The 18,089-nt window shown below is 35.1% G+C and overlaps 2 protein-coding genes across 2 annotated transcripts in view; one reads left to right on the top strand and one right to left on the bottom strand.

Moving 5' to 3' along the window:
• LOC106874948 (progesterone-induced-blocking factor 1) overlaps positions 1-7,956 on the bottom strand; it is a 32,985-nt gene extending 25,029 nt beyond the window's left edge. Inside the window, exons 1-2 of the mRNA XM_014922867.2 lie at positions 7,341-7,956; positions 1,418-2,053 (exon numbers count right to left, since the gene is read on the bottom strand). Of these exons, the coding sequence (XP_014778353.1) occupies positions 1,418-2,053; positions 7,341-7,700 (996 nt within the window). The 5' untranslated portion in view covers positions 7,701-7,956. The remainder of the gene's footprint in view (positions 1-1,417; positions 2,054-7,340) is intronic.
• Positions 7,957-7,963: 7 nt separating this feature from the next.
• LOC106874947 (ribosome biogenesis protein bop1-B) overlaps positions 7,964-18,089 on the top strand; it is a 51,632-nt gene continuing 41,506 nt past the window's right edge. The window contains exons 1-5 of the mRNA XM_014922866.2: positions 7,964-8,063; positions 8,194-8,297; positions 11,778-11,906; positions 15,259-15,639; positions 15,857-16,008. Of these exons, the coding sequence (XP_014778352.1) occupies positions 8,232-8,297; positions 11,778-11,906; positions 15,259-15,639; positions 15,857-16,008 (728 nt within the window). The 5' untranslated portion in view covers positions 7,964-8,063; positions 8,194-8,231. The remainder of the gene's footprint in view (positions 8,064-8,193; positions 8,298-11,777; positions 11,907-15,258; positions 15,640-15,856; positions 16,009-18,089) is intronic.

The raw sequence follows: 18,089 nt of genomic DNA on the forward strand, positions 1-18,089 counted from the left end.
TATATATATATTTATATATACACACACACATCATCATCATCGTCATCGTTGTTTAACGTCTGCTATCTATTATCTATGCTGGCATGGGTTGGATGCTTTGATTGAGGAATAGCAAGCCGGGAGGCTGCACCAGGCCCCAATCTGCTTTGGCGAGGCTTCTACAGCTGGATGCTCTTCCTAATGCCAATCACTCCAAGAGTGTAGTGGGTGCTTTTTACGTGCCACCAGCATGAAAGATTGTCAGGCGGCACTGGCATCAGTCACACTCAAAGGGTGTTTTTATGTGCCACTGGCACGGGCACCAGTCAGGCAATACTAGCATCAGTCACACTCAAATGGTGCTTTTTACATGATATATATACATATCTATATTGCTGAGGCATAACAATACTAATAACCTGGTGTTAGAACTCAATATATTTATATGCTTCAGAACAAAGCATTAGTCAGGAACTGAGCGATAATAAGAAATGGGATGACAAAGGAATATGTTATATACATATAATGTTACGAACTTCATTAGCTTACAGCTATTTCTACAATAAGATGCAATGCACTCATAGTTGAGTGCTTGAGTATCACCCTATAGCTTCATCGAATGAAGATATAGGGTGAGACTCAAGTTTATTCCTTCGTCATCCCAATTTCTGCTATATATATATATATATATAATTTAGCTGCAATTTAACAATACTTTATGAGTATCAAACTACAATATACATATCATATGAAGTAACTAAGGAATCTAATATTAAAGGTAGGTATTGCCTTTTCTTTCTCTGCTCAGAGAAGAATTTTTACTGGGATTTGTTTATGCTGATTAAAATTGGATCACTAAATATTCAGCTACAGTATCTTGTACAAAATCAAACTTTTAAAAAAACTATCATGGCTGTCTGTAATGGATACATTGTTATATAGAGGACATTCAGTGTAAATCAAAAGACTAGTTGAAGTGGGATATAAACATGAATGACTTTTAAGATAAGTAATTTAAAAATGAGAAAACGTCACACTAATTTCATTTGGAAGGTGGATACTAAAATATGATTCTAAGTCCAACAAATAGTCTTTGTGTTGAATTTTTTCGTAAGGGACATAACTTTGTTGATCTTGCACTGTCTGGCTCAAAATAGAATAGTCACCGTGTTGAATGTAAGGGACATAACTTTGTTGATCTCGCACTGTCTGGCTCAGAATAGAATTTACACTCAAGTGATTTGACAACTAGTACTCAATATATAAATGTCCAAATTTGTTAAAACCAATGCAACCATGCTAACATTGAATAATAATACCAACCTGTTTAACAAAAAATTCAATTTTATCAAACACTTAACTATATTGAAAGTGGAGAAGGGTTAATAAATATAAAACAAAACTGAAATTAAATTTAAATGATATAAAATAAACTAACCTGGCGAGACAGATAAGTTTTGTCTTGCTGAAGTAAAGAAATCTCTTGTTTGCAGCAACCTAGCTGTCTGTTTAAATCATCACGTTCTTTTTGGACATTAGCAAGTGATGCATCCAACACCAGGTTATGGCGCTGTAGTTCAGTTTGGTCATGCTGTAGGTTATCTCGATCACTCTTGATATGGTCAAAATTGTTTATTTTATACAAATCGGTTTTAATTTTGGTTTGATTCTCAGAGAGCTGTAGACTCATTTTCTGATATTTTATCCTTAGTTCTCCATGGGCAATGCGTTCCCCATCTAACCTCTTTTGTAAATCAGATAATTTGTTTGTTAATGTTTTTATCTCTCTTTCAGAACTGATGGTTTCTGACTTCAATGTTTTCACTTCATTTTGTAGAGGAAAATTTTTTTCATAAAGTTTAATGCTAACATATTCTCGCAAAGACCAGTCCTCCTCTTTCTGGCTTCGTAGTTCATAGTATTCTTGTTCACTGAGGTCCAAATTCAGCAGACTATTTTTCACGTCACATGCTTTATCTTGTAATATAGCATTTGATGATTCTAGTTGATGCTGCTTCTTGACAACATCTTCTAGCTCTTTCTTCATAGAATCTTGATAACGCTTGAATTCTTCCTGAAAGGATTAAAAAAAAAATAGTTTGAATCAAAATATAATTTCAACAGCTTATTTTAACAGATGACAACTACTACCACCATCATTAACAGCCTTCTAACATTTTTCTATGCTGGCTGAGTAAACACAACTTTATCTTTTTCGTGTGTCTTGTTCTTATATGGCTTTAACTATGATGAACAATGCTCTTAGATATAACTTTCCTATACCCTCACAAGTTTCATCTATTTAGGAGCACAAAAATGATCCATCTTGGCTAAAGTCATAGTGTTTTGTGACAACCGATTTCACATCTCTCACTAATTGAGGAAAGCTGGATATCAAGACTCGATCAACGAGGTTCTTGTCAAAGGATTTCATACAATTTTGTTCCTTATTGAATTCATCCGCCATGGTTTCCTAACAAGACTGGTGCACTATTTTATGCAGAAGATTGGTTTGAGACCCAAACACCAGATAGCCGTAGCAACTGAGACCAGCTCAAGGTGGCTGTGGTTAACAAGAGACTTAGTTCATCCATTTATTTTAGCTATCATACCCAAGGTCATACTGCATATCTATATGTATCGTTCACTTGCAAAATTCATAACTTCAAAGCACTATTTTGTGTGTGTGTGAGAGAGAGAGAGAGAGAGAGAGAGAGGGGGAGAGAGAGAGAGAGAGAGATTAAAAGAGCCAGCTTAAAATATTTGTGACCTTCTAGACATTTACATTCATCTAAAAGTTTGGAACAAAAACAAATCAGAAATAGATGCTCTTCTTAGCAGAAAGTATTTGGAAAGATTTTAGTAATTAGGATAATTTTTGGTGTGATGGTCACAAATTTTCTATTGCAATGTTTTCACTGCATTCTATTGTTGGTCTCACACTCAGGTATCAATACTACTTGGAAGTTGATATCAGCATGTTTCATCTGGACAAGTATCAACAAAGATATTCCAGAGTAGGTTAGGAAAAGCATCACCTGTAAGGAAGCAAAGATACTACAGCATTTCAAGGCACTGTTAGGTATTTTTGCTTCAATAGATGCAAAGTTTGAGTATATATGTTGATCTCACAGGACCACTTCCTCTTTCATATGGACACAGACCTGTTTGGTTATATGAACAAGTATACCAGATGGTCAGATGTTATGCTACTACTTACTAGCTGATTACGAAGGATTTCCAAATACAGTACACCGTCAACCACCACAACTGATAGAGGATGGTAGTTCAAATCTATCTAACATGATCACTAGGATGCAATCAAAATCATATTGTTGCTTACTATTTACCATCTAATAGTAAAATGGAACATTTCTTTCACCAACTGAAGTCAGCACTGAAAACCTAAGCTGATCCCGTTGGATGGAATGAGTATGCTTTCTTTATATATCTGGGTCTATGCTCCACAGTAAAGGAGAGATTTAGATACACCCCCATTTGAACTCCTATTTGATAACAACATCAAATAACTACCTGGAGAAATGGTTGCACCTACTTCTCTTTTTACTACCTACAGTAGACCTTTTAGTGATTGCTGCTTTCTCAACAATCTAAGAGGCTCTATTATAACATCATTCAGCCTTTGATATATTGGTTCTACAGTGTTAGTTAGCCAATTGAAGACTAATAGTCTGTAAAGTCTTATTCTACTAACAAGATAAGTAGACATTTATTTTTCTTTTAGTATGTAGAAAATTGTGCATATTGAAGCTTCTCAGTGTTAAACTTTAATCATAACTTATTAAACTATGTTCATAGATTATGTGAATTCATAGCAGACCAGAGCATAAGTCCTAAAGACCTCTCCAAATGTCCACATTTCTGTTTACAAAGATTATTTTTTTAAAAATTACTTCAGACACCTAATACAGAACTATTGAAAGTGTTGCCCATGAGTTACAAGCATATCACTCTTGATATACATGGTGAATAAGAGACTGTTAATATCAACCATCTCAAGCCAGCATATTTGGAGAGCAATCTATCCACAGTACCTCAACCAACAAATTCTACAGTTTTTTTCTCAAGCAATCATTCTTGAGCCACTATTGTTAAGTAACATCAACACGCTAATTATCCAGCCTTCTACTCTAATGACCAGTAAGACCACATCATCAACCAGCCCTTTTTCTATAGGTACTCTAATTCTAGTAAGAGATTTCTGTGTCACCTCTCTTTTCTCACTATCTTTTGTTGATCCTTCCTAATCTTCCAAATTACAGCTTTCTCAGAAATGTGGGAAGGGCTAATGCAGTGATACCATTGGATTTATGACATATTGATTTTGCTGTTTTGTTGAGCGCCAATAAGAAATTAGTAGTTTGTGAACTATTATTTTACCGACAGGGTAGGAAGCAGATTCTTTTTCCTGTTAGTATGTACAAAATAGTGTGCACCTAAGTTTCTCAATGTTAAACTTTCTTAACATTTATATCATCCACACACTTAATCAAACTAAACACAAAGGTATATTTTAGAATTTATATTTTCATCAATTTTTTAATGACCATTTATTGCTGTCATCAGCATTGCTGTTCAGTAATACTCTCATGTATATGTGTAGGCATAACATCTTTATTTACTAGATACAGGTCATTCAAATTGCCCATGTTATTGGAATAAGTTTTCCTCTATACAAAGGTATAGTCTTCATCATAAGCTCTTGAATATTCTTTAGGAATGCACTGTTGTTCTCACTTCATCACAACCAGTTGCACTTCATTTGTGTCATCAAATCATTCTCTCTGAAGACTGTCCTTCAATGGACAGAACAGATGAAAGCTAGAGGATACCAGATTCAAGTTGTATGGTGAATGGGGTCCAGTGACCAATCCAATTTGTCAATTGCTTAATTTGTTGCCAAAGATGTGTGTGGTCACACATTGTCATAGTGAATGTAGATAGCTTTCAGATTTCTTTTTGGCCCTGCACCGTTCTCCTAATGCCTTCTCTTAGCTTTTTGAGTATCTCAACACATTGTTTGAGGCTCATGGTACAGCCACATTCCAGAAAGTCAAAGAGAATGATCCTCCATTGTAATCCCTAACTAACAGTCACTTTGACTAATTGCTGATTCTTAAACTACTTTGGCTTTTGAGAAGTGTGATGTTATTTCACACACTGAGCCTTCATTTCTAGATCATAAAGATATGCCCATATTTCATTTGTCATCAGATAAAAAAAAGTAACACGTCTTCATTTGCTCCAAATCCTCACAGAAGATCAGAGCAGATTTCTCTTCTTTGAATTGGGTGTAAACTGTTGAAGTACCCACTTTTCACATATTTTCTGATACCTAGTCTTCCACCTCTTCTGTAATGCACTGTAACAACAGTTCAGTCATACATCAACCTCACAAATTGTAAAATGCCTCTCTGTATGAATCAATTTGTCCAGTTGCTGGTGATTCCTATCAGTTTTTGCAGTTGATGGTCTCTCACAGCATAGCTTGTCTTCAATACTCATTTCTCCTTCTTTATCTATCTGTGCACTGGTTTCATCTCTGTAAACAATTTCTAATTTTCTGTTATATCAGACAATCTGCACCCCTCCAACACATTGCTTTTGCTTGGAAGCCATTGTGGCTAATGAAGAAAAGCAGGGAGAAACGTTACTATGCCTCCTTTTGCAATACAATCAAAACAACCTTTGCATAATACATACACATACACACAAATATTACCAGAACTTTATGAAGGAGACAACAGAGGACCAAGATATGTGATGCATTGCTGTACTCGACCAGCTCACCACAATAAAATTGAGATCCTAAAACTAAGGTGCCACATAAACAGCATTGGTTTGGGTGCTGGTTCCAGTACATTGTGGAGTGATTGGTGTTAGAAAGGACATCCAACCGTAGAAACTAAGCCAAAATAGGACTATCGAACCTGTTGCAGCTCCTGGCATTGGCAGTTCCTGTCATGGCCTCCAACACATGCCAGTATGGAAAACGGACGTATGATGATGATGATGATCTACTGTAGCACACTATTAGAAAAGCAGAACGTCTCATATGCATAGTGGGGTAAGGAATGCCATTATGTTCAAAATTTCATCAACAATTATGCAACTTATTTAATCACAACAAGAAATGGGAACATCGACCAATTGGAACGTGTCATGTACCGCAGTATGGAGACACTTTAACAAATAACTAGTGACTAAAAAGAGAACCCAGCACGAAAGTTATGGCCCTTTACTTTTTGAGTTCAAATCTTGTCCCAATTTGCCTTTCACCCCTTTAGGTTGATGCAGAATAATTTTTTTAACTAATATATAAATATTAATGCGTATTCAACAATGACAACAAAAAGTTGTAGGTACTCAGTCATCATTAGGATTGGCAAACAAAAAATGAATCGCGATCGTTCTAAGACAAATGGTAAGAAAACCCGAAGAAATGTTTTTGTAAAATTGAAAATACAGTTATCCTTCAGTATGGGAGTTTTAAAGAAGTCAATAAAAATCAAATGTAAGTAACAACGTAGACACTGGATATAGCAACCAAAAAGTGTCATCTTTGTTTACCAGTAAGTTGATTTATTTATCTCCCCTTCAATTTTTATTTACTTTTTAAATTTCCGAATTTTCTTCACTACGAGAGTGCCACTGTACATGCGAACAGCACAACTTAACATATACACATGTATGGAAAGGCGACAAGCTGGTAAAATCGTTAGCATGCCGGACAAAATGCTTAGAAGCATTTCTTCTGACTTCCGTCGATCTCAATTTTGCCCTTCATCTTTTCGGGGTCGATAAAACAAATATCAGTCAAGATGTGGGGTTGATGAGATTGACTAGACCCAAACTTCCACCAAAATGTTAGGCCTTGTACCTAGAAAGGAGATACACAGGTATGGATGTACGTACAAGCATACATTCGTGTACGTAAATACATACATACAGTTGTATGTGGTTGGTCATTATTTGAATTAAAAAGATAGTGAGAAATGTTAGTATAGATGCTAACTTTAACTGCCCACATTACTTTCCTTATAGAAAAAGAAATACAACTATACTAATGCTTTCATTAGTGAATATATAACTCATTATTTTAATACAGTAAGCTTATTCTGCAATTCAGACAGTTTGTATTGCTATAATGAATCCTATATGTAAATAGAATTTTAACAAAATACCTGAAGTCAGTCGACAGGACCTGCGTTGTATAATTGAAGATTAAACCGACAGATAAAGCAAATTGAATTACATCAACACCCATAGGAAAGGCAGAAATATAGGACTTTGTTAATCATCAAAATACGATCAATAATAAATATGAGGCAAATATTAACCTGTTGTATTCGGATTTCAGATTCCAAACGAGTTTGGAGAATTTGCTTTTGGTAAAGAGCTTCATTCAGTTTCTCTTCTAATTCTTCTGTTCGTTGCATATGTTGTATCTTTAGGTTATCAATGGCAATTCCTTTTTGCGATGACTCTATCTTGTGCAGCTGTAGGTCATGAAGTAGCTGCTTTTTCTCAAGAATATTTCTTCCAGCGGCATTAGATACGGTATCTTTAATTCTTCGCGAACTGCGCCGGTTCACATGTTCCCTTTCTGGAGAAAATGTGTCCGTTGGAACAGAGGTCTCGAGACTAATTTCATCAGATTCTTGATCTCGGAATATCTGAGAGAATTCCATATCCATCATCTTTTCTTAATGAACTGTGCAAAGAATTGTTATAATCTTTATATATATATATATATATGTATATAATACCAAGATCTTGAAATCAAACCTTTCTCGGCTTACTCATTCCACTAAAATCGTTCATTTTTCATTTATAATACAAAGCAATCAATCATTTTCAGTAAGAAATAGCTTAAGAAAGAATACAAAGTATTGAGGTACGCTTTGTTTATTGACTTGTCGTAACACGTTTCGAAAGTAGCGCCGCGCTAGCACTGTTGAATTATCTCCCTTTAGTGAATATCTCTACAAGTGACGAAAATTTCTTTCTGACAGCCCTAACTAATCTATTGTTAAAACTAAAACTTTATTCGATTTTACATGGTAAAATAATGTATTTATTTACAATATATTTTTGCCTATTACTTTTTCATTTATTTTATAACGTAATACAATGAGCTTATACAGATTTTCGTCTCAAATATTTAATATCTAATAACACATATATTTATAGATTAGTCAGTGCTGACCAACGCATGGCCTTTTTCAATCATGGTCACCAAAAGTGAGAAGAGGAAACGTCCTGTTGTTGAGAATGTTGAACCAATATCTAATGATGTAAGTAATATTTCTTCTATTTAACTGTTTCTGCATTTGATGTCTTCTCTGCTATACTTTAGAAGATGACTGACTTCACGTCTATTAGTATTACACGTGTATCTTGTATTGTAGGTATGTTACATTTTTTAACGTTTATCTTGGTATAGCATGCTTATAACAGCTTCGGCCTCCTATGTAAAACATTATACAGCATAATATTTTATCTAATAATTTATAATAACAACATCTTAGAGGCGTTTTAGCTAAGTTTTGAACCATGTGGCATGTACAGTTCATGAATGAGATATTTTACCTCTTTCAACTACCAATACTGTAATCTACTTATCTATACTAGCCTTAAAACCGTCCTTAGGGCGGCACTCACCCTAGATACTGCAGAGAGCATCTTTGAGGCCTTCGGCTCCACTATCGGGATGCTTTGCGGCCCTCTACTCTTGTGTAGTGGAAATTATTTCTGCAAATGTGCTGAGTATTGGTGCTGATCATAGTTTGATTTATAAGCGTAGGAGCGAGGTAAATGAATAAAAAACAATTGTGAGATGGGGGTCAGTGGGGCTCCATTTAAGTGGTCCTTCAGAAATTGAACTTCCTTACAATACTCCATGTGAGTTCATGGTACGAAATTCATTGTCATTTCTCCGATATAGTCGCGAATGCCATGTATTTTGTTTAAAACGCAGTAAAAATAGGGTCGTTAGTGAGGCCCCAATTAGGCGGCCCTTAAAAAAATAGACACCCTTCCCTTAGGACATTTCCTGAGATTAGGGGAGTTGCTGATTTGAGTTTTGATCTAGAAGTTAACGGACAGAAGCATAACTCAAATTTATATTACAATATATAAAATTCTTTATCTCTGTTCCCAATGCATTCTCAAACGGCTCAAAAAAATCAAATCAAATTTTACATGGTAATAGTATCAGACACCATGAGTGTCAACATGTAAATTTCTTTTCATTTGGATTAAAATAATACAACATTAGCACTGGTTCAGTATTACATATCAAAAGTGAAAGAATAACATCTATATTGTATTGTGATATAGTATTGTTTCACTTATATCCTAATGTGAAGGAGTCTCAAAAGAGAAGGGAGATGAGACTTTCCCAAGATCAGCAAATGCATGATGCAGCACATCAAATGGAGCCTCAAGAGAGGAAAGAGTTGACACGTTCCTAAGATCAGTAAACACATACTGCAGCACATCAAATGGAGTCTCAAGACAGAAGTTAGATGTGACTTTTTCAAGATCAGCAAAGGCATGTTGCAGCATGTCAAATGGAATCTCAATACAGACGGGAGATGAGACTTTCTCAACATCAGCAAAGGCATGCTGCAGCACTTAATGCTGAATCATTAAAAACGTTTTAATGATTAGACAGCAGTCCAATAGAATAGCTCTCAGAAACAGACTACATACAAATTCGTTCTTCACAACTCCAGCAGCTGCTTTCAGATATGATCCATCCCATTCTTATAAAAATGATAATTTTCTCCAAATTGGTGTGCTAAACTCAAATTGTCATTTCTGCACAGCTTTAAAATTTCCAAATGAAACTAATGGCATGCGCTGCTCAGGTGGTAAGGTAAGATTGCCAGCACTACCAGCACCTCCTCAACCTCTTATAGATCTTCCATCCAGTCAAAAGATTTTCTGAACAATATCAGACAATACCCCTCTATATTTCAAGTGGCATCTAAGGAGATAGTTGAACATGGATTTACATCGACGTTCAAGAGCAAGCCTATCACCTCATTGGTTCCTTGCTACCTACAAATGAACAACCGCAGTTCTTCTAATGAGTGATGTAAGACAACAAACCCAAAGGAGGTGTCAAACTTCAAACGATGGGTCATGTTAGACATAGTGCCAACTGCCACAAAGGAGAGTATATCTACTGACAAGCTTTTTGGTGCGTTCAAAAATCACATTGCCCCATACCCAATTTTCCATGACAGATTAGGGCCTGGAATATCCCAAACAGATGCATGACATGTCACTTAGTTGAATTAGCCTATCATTTACTCCATAAATGTTTTGTCATCGATGCTGCACTTTCCTGTATCACCTGTTTCAACATAACTGTAATACTAGGCCATTTTAATCCCAAGCAATGCTGGGTATCTCTGCTAATCACCTATAAAGATGTGTCATGCAATTTTGGAATATTGTAGGTACTTTTTTTTTAAATATAAACTGTAGATTCATCAAGGATAGTATTGTTTGGTTCATAATAATGACTTCATCAGATTCTTTTTGTTAGTTTACTTGCTGGATTTATTGTTTCTACATCTATGCTAGAAGAACAGTCTGATGGAGTAACTACTGTCCTTGTTGAATACTTATTTCTCTTTGCATTTCCTTTAGAGTTTACAGTCATAATATGAAGTATCCTGATGTGTCTTTGGAGCTATAAAAGAGGGTTTAAATTGAAATGCTCCGTTTCAGATATCGTATTTGATGGCATAAAAGATGCAGCGCATATTGAGGGAAAAGAAAGTCAAACAAAATTAGCTTATCGAAGGCCCACCTTGCATATAGGACCGAGGGTGATTTCTTGAGGCATTCATGTATGGTTTAATGTGTTTTGTATATCATCAAATACATACATGGTGTTCTTAACCAGCATTTTGTCATTTAAAAAAAAAACTTTTCCATTTATTGTATATAAATAGCTGTAAAAATGAGTCAACAAAAAAGTCACTTGATTGTTGCTTGAATTACTAGGATAAAGTAATCAGAGTGACCTCTTCATAGTACTATCATAAAAAATAAAATACAGGATGATTGAGACTGAAATGCCAATCAGAGATATGTTCAGGTTTGACTGATCTGGTACTAAACAATGACAATAATTGTATAAAATAATCAGTCATAAATATCCTCTCATTGGGTGATGTAATTTGACATTAGAGACCTACCCAAAACTTTTCCAGAATTGATGGTCTATGGAATAATGTTGTCTTCTGAATAGAAAGATATTCATGCTCTCTGCCTGTTTACTTCCCTCTTTCGTTGTAAAACATTATTTTTGCCTAAATACTATGTAGTTGAATGAGTAGATGGCATTAGAAAGGGCTGTTAAAATGTTTCTTTTAATAAATAATATGTTGAAATCAAAATGTCAAATTTGATATAGAAATTCATTAACTTATATTTAAATTTGTAAAAAACTTCCCATTCCATAGTGATGTAATAAAATTGTTTTAACCTTTTAGCATTCTATTTGTTCACATTGTTTTAAATTAATCATGCATTATCTCATAGCTTCGAGATTTTATTGATTGATTGTTTATTTTTAGAATGACATTGTAAGGTAGATGCGGGAGGCCCAATCTGGCTGGTTTGACCATAAAACAGGTAGAATATTTGAACTGGATATAGCCAGTTTAAATGCTAAAGGATTAAAATAGCATGAAAAAGTTACAAGAACATTTATTTTACGTGACTATTTACTAATTATCTTTCTTCTCTTTCAGTATGATTTATGGGATAAAAATGTGAATGAAATAGATGACTCTGATGACTTGAGTGATGGTTCAAGTGATAGTGAAGAAAGTGTTTATTCTGGTCTAGAAGAAGAAGAAGAAGAAGAAGAAGATTCATTTGTAAATATACTTCATTTGTTTTATAGTTGACATAAATAGACCCAAGGAAACAGCTCAGATGAGCATTTGATGTAACCCTGCAAATTTATGAATTTGTTTTAAAATGTCCAAGATTAGAATCATTTTTTGCATTATTTTCTCATTCCTATATTGATTGTTTGATCTGAAGAGAGACAATCAAGGCAACTGTATTCCATAAAAGGTTTTCCTTATTCTAATACAAGTGTATGTAAGTGATATTGAATTTGGAGTCTCCATTTACTAAGAGTTCAATGTCACTCAAATATCAATGTCAAATATTAATATCAGTGTCACTCAAATATTAATAGTAATAATAATGGAGTTTGTTGATGTCTGTTTTGCTAAATTTGTGTAGGTAAACAGCAAAGTTTATTTTTGCAGGGTTAAAACTCCCATGTGTAGTGATTAATTCAGCATTATTTCTACCTTTCCACACTATCAAGTCATAACAACTAAATTTTCTCCTTAAATTAAGCAGGAGGAGTATCAGAATTAGTGATGTTCATACTTTGAACATGAAAAATAAGGTCTGACTAGAAATTGGAACAGCTTTCAGAATTTTCACTGAGAACTAACCTGTTTCACATTGAATGAAATTGGCAAAAGTGATGATGTGCCAGTGGAGGAAATATCTGAAAGTGTTTACTCTTATTTATATTTGTTCCAGTTCAAGCTCACTCAGGATAACTTTGCTTTTCTTCTCTTTGGAAGTTTATAAATACTAGTATTATTGGGAGAAAAAGGTAAATGGAATTGTGCCTCTTTATAGGTGCGTTCTATGTAAAATATCATTTAATGTCCATGTTCAATGCTAGCATACACTGTACTGTTTCACGAGATCTAGTGGGCCTGGAGACTGCTTTTGTATTATTTTTATGGCTTAATATCCTTCCTAATGTCCACCACTTTGCAGTGTGTACTAGATGTTTTGTATTTTGTGGCACCAGCACTAGTGAGATTGCCATAGAACCTGCTAGAATAAGATCCCCTTTGGTTGGATGGGACTATAGTTAAGAAGGAGGCAGCTTTATGCTAAGGGATGAAGGGTTTAAGTGAGAAAGGACCTGAACAGAGCAAATTTGTTGCTGGTGGGGAGCTGTGCATCACGTTATAGAAGATGGAGTTGGAAAAATCAAAATAATGGTGATGAGGTAACTGGTTGGACCCTCAAAATATGGGATACAATGGAAGTGAGTGGGGAGGGGAGAACAGGAAGTATGAGTGAGTAGAAGTTGGAAGAGTGAGAGATGGTTAGACGTAGGAAATGGTTGAGAGGATGAATACTATGAACAAGTGTTGGATAAGTAAGTGATTACAGTAGAATTTGGGTAGGGTTGAGAGATAACCAATGATACATGAATCAGGGAAGAGTGAGAGAAATGTAATAATAATAATAATAATAATAAAGCAGTGGACCTGGAAATAAAGAGAAAGAGATGTGTGGTTGGGTTGGTTGTAAGAGTGTCAGGCTGATGTGTATAGTGAAGAGTAAGACATGGTGGTGGAGAAGAGATAATTTGGTGGTTCAGTACTATGGTTCCACGTTGTAAGAGGGTTAAGTGGGATCAGGGAATAGCTGCTCAGAATAGTCCCTCCCTCATTAAATTTGTCACATGACTTTATATAGCCCTTACAAACTCAACACCTAGTTTCTTTATTTACTATCAGATTACTGAATGTGGCATCTTGCCAAATTCCTTCAAGTCAAATACTACCAGGAATTGTGGTTTATCCTTAGCCAAGTATTTCTGACATTAGTCAGTCAGAGAGGTGGGGTAAAAGTGGAAGGGTAGTGTGAGTAGAGAAGAAAAGAGAAAGATGTATAATAAGGCTAAATGTATCATGTTAGTTGAAGGGAGAGGTGAAAAGCAAGAGAAAAAGACAGTGAGAGAAAAGTGTTAACAGCATGCTGTAGGGTGGGGACAGAAAACTACAGAGAAAGAGATATGTTTAGGATACAATATTTAGCTGAGCGTTGGACCTGACGGAGGCAAAGTGGCTGAGTTTGTTTCGAGTGTTAGGCCCCATGGAGGCAATAACCAAGACCTTTGGCATTATGTTGTGCTTGAGAAGATCCATCAAGCTGGGCAAAATGGCAGATACCGGTGTTACGCAAATTGGCACGTAAACGCACCCCCATTGTCATACTGGTAGCACGTAAAAGCACTCATTACACTCTTAGAGTGGTTGGTATTAAGAAAGACATCCAGCCGCAGAAAACCATGCCAAATCAGACTAGAGTCTGGTGCAGCCTTTCAGAGTGCCAGCCCAGTCAAACTGTCCAACCCATGCCAGCATGGACAACGGATGTTGAATGAGGATGTTCTGGTGATGAGGTTAAAGAGAGATGGACAGAGAAGGCAGTTACATTAAAAGCGAGAGAGAGAGGAGAGAGATAGGCAGATAGCATAGAGATACATCAACAGGAAGAAAAAGACATAGACAAACAGCTGAACTGAAATGAGCTTTGTTACTGAAAACTATGGTGTTGATAGTGAAGAGTATTTTGTTATTGAACTAAATCTCTAATATTCTTCTACCTGTCCGTTCACACTTTACACTTTAGTTTGTTAGAGAAGAGGAGGCTAAGTGAGAGAGAGAAGAGAAAACAGCCAATACATTATGCTGTCACTACTGTGGTTAGTGGAAGTGAGAGGTGAGGAGAAAGAGTGAAATATAAAGTGCTCAGCAGAGGGAAATTTTAAAAAGCATATAATATATTATTGTGACTGGAAGTGAATTAACATAGCAAAATAAAAATAAAAATCATCCTTTCGTTTTTTAAATAACTTCTCTTTTACATTTTGTGGAATTTCCATGGGTCCCACTAGTTAACCTGATGAAAGAAAGGGAAAAAATTGCATAAAGGGTGATTATCATTTAATATTAGTGTTGAGTGAATGAATGTGGTAGTTAGAAGCTTCTACATCATTTTACTGAATATTGTAGCCATTGATGTCTTTTGTTAGGAATTGTAGTTTAACCAAAAATTTATGTACCGCTACAAAAAAAAAATTTCTAAGTTTAGTGCTTGTTTATGGATACCAGGTTACATCTACATGAATAAAGCAACTCAGCCAACCTACTGTACAGATAAAGTATATTAATGGAATATTAAAGGTGCTCAGCTACTTATCAGATCTTGGTAAGATACATTACTGCATTCCACAGTCTGCTTAGATAACAATAGGTGTCACCTTATTGAACTCCTTTTGCTTACAATTCTACTCATGTCAACATATGTAAAACAATGAAACAACAGAATCATTCCTCAGTTGTTTAGTTGTTTTATTCTTGTGCAGTTAATTTTTTTTCTTTTTCTCTTTTTTAGGAGGAAGGATCTAATAAAGATGAACATAATATTTCCCAAGAGAGCAACACAGACAATAGTGATGATGAGGAGGAGGAAATAGGTGCTTTTGAGGATGTCAGCAGCAAGGAGGATGTTGCTGATGTTGAGGAAAAGGCTTCTTCCAGAGCCAATAGTAGTAATACTGGAGATGGAACAAACGTCAAGGAAATCCAGCCAAACACTAGTGATGCAGGAAAGAGTAAAAAGTGTGTTAAAAACCAGCCAACTTCCAAGGACCACTCCAATAAAGTATCAGACAATATGAAGAAGCGAGAAAATAAAGGAAACACTGTTGTGTTACCATCATTAGATTCTTCTGCAGCTGTTGATGAATATGATGAAGATTCTTCTGATGAAGAGGTGAGTCAGTTGTGTTTTTTAAAATTCATTTAACATGTTTGGTGTTACTGTTGGTTGAGTGATCAGCAATGTTGTGTCCATAACCCAGATTCATATTTCTTCTTGGCTGTGTTCACTCTTTGTGGGTGGTTCAGCTGCAGCTCAGTAAGTTATGCCATTCACTTCATATGCACAATCCTGTTCTTACTGATTTTTCATTTCTTTTCCACCATTTTAGGATATTCGTAACACAGTGGGCAACATTCCAATGCAGTGGTATGATGACTATGAACATATAGGCTATAACCTAGATGGGCACAAGATTAAGAAACCTGTTCATGGAGATGAGCTTGATAATTTCCTTGAAAAATTGGATGACCCCAATTATTGGTGAGTTACTACTTTTTCACTTTAATTTGGTCTCAACAATATTTTTATTATGTAACTGAAAAAAGTCATTAAAACTGCCTTAGTTCTCTCTCTATCTCACAATATATATTAAACAGTATTTTTATGTTTGTTTATTGTATGAGTCTGCAGAAAACAGTTGGACAGCTAGAAGTGTAAATTAGACACACTGCACTGTGTCCATGGTTAACATTTAACTCTTCATAGACACAATGTTTCATTAGTTGTAGGTGAATACTGCATAGCAGTAGAGTTCACTGTTACGACAGTGACAGACTGCACTAATATGCTAAAATTGAGAAATGGAGCAAAAAATATTGCTTCATCCAATACAAATTCTATTGTATAGTTTGAACTTATGAATTTAGTGTATTCTGGTTTCAAACTCTACTTGTATCTTTTATCTCTATTTATCTTGTTTACTTCCAAGTCTGCTCTGATTGTACAACTCTGATTAATGATGTTCCATTCATGACTTCGCTGATATTCTCGATGAAGATGTGGCTGTTACCATCAGGTTGGGCTGCAACGTAGAGGCTTTCTTGTTATTTCGTATATTGTAGGTGTTGGTGATGTACATTTTGCTTTAGTTAATGTTCCCAAATTACCTGTAATTATTGAGGAATATTTATTGCCTGTCTGCTTCACCTCATCTTCTGTCTGCTTCACCAGTTAAACACTGGTACTCCAGAGTTTAGAACATATTAATTAATGATTAACCTTATTAACTTTTCAAGGAGCAATCAAATCAAAACTATGATGTCTCTGCATTTTGAAGTTTGATGCTTAATTTCTAAATTTTTTTACCATATTCTTATTCTTTGTTCCTTCATTTCTCTGCATTTCATATTCCAATAGACCATTACTTCTATGCAGTTCTATATTCCAATAGACCATTACTTCTATTAATGGATGCTAATCATTTGTCACAAATTATAAAATCTTTTTCTTTTATTACAACTAGAGACATTCTAATGGATTTATTTTAGATTCTTTGAAATAAACCCACAGTTGAGAATAAATGCAACTCTTTAGTCAAGGAAAGTAACTTGGATGTCCCTCTGTAAAAGATATTGGTGAAGGTTATTATCTCTCAGTCATGATCAGGAAAAAAATTTGCAAAACCAGTTTGTTTAAAAACAAAATCTGTGTATTATGTTATCCCTTTGAATAGTCAATTTGGAACAATACTTAAAGTTAGAACTTAAAAATAAGTTTCTTCATTGTTATGGTATTGATATTTGAGCATTGTACAGAATCAACAGAGACCTAGGACTAGTTTTTACACTGCATCGATTCATAGAGATATCCATTTGTTCCATTCCATTTATGTTCATGTTTCCAACAAGGCATTGGGGAAAATCAATGATAAGTAATTAGGATTAAACTTAATTACATACATTCACCCATGTAAACCTTTGAACTTTTGAATGTAAACTTGTTAGAGGCTGAACAGTTGGGAACTTCATGGATTTTCATATTGTTTATGAACCAAGATGGCTGGTCCTCAGAAAAGAAGTGGTAAAGGATTAGAATATATGTGTTGCAGACCTGTCTAGATGAATGTACAACTGTTATTAACCCTCTTGTTACCATATTTCTGTTGAGATGTTCTGTGTTTCTTTCAATGAATTTTAAATATAATAAAGAATTTAGTAAAATAACTTAGTTATCATTAAGCTAGTATTAGGAACATAAATTGTGGCTAAGGTTTGGTGGAAGATTTTAATTCAGAACTTTTGAAAACGACATTTGTACTACAGAGCCAGGGGCAATTTCAGCCAGGTTGGTATCGAAAGGGTTAATGGTTGTGATCTTGGTAGTTGTTATAAGGTATACTATAGATTGATCTGTGTTATGCCAGCCACTCTATGGATAGAGAGGGAGAGTACCAAGATTTTCACATGTTTTGTGATAGAGAATTAGTATTCTACTAATTGTAGAGTTTGAACTCAAATTCTGTGTCTAATATTTTTGTGTAGTCTGTATAGGTTGGTGTTAGGGAAGGCATCCAATTGTAAAAAACCAAAGCTTGAACTGGAGCCCAATGTAGTCCTTGTGGG

This window comes from Octopus bimaculoides, chromosome 1 (assembly GCF_001194135.2).
Source record: "Octopus bimaculoides isolate UCB-OBI-ISO-001 chromosome 1, ASM119413v2, whole genome shotgun sequence".
Lineage (NCBI taxonomy): Eukaryota > Metazoa > Mollusca > Cephalopoda > Octopoda > Octopodidae > Octopus > Octopus bimaculoides.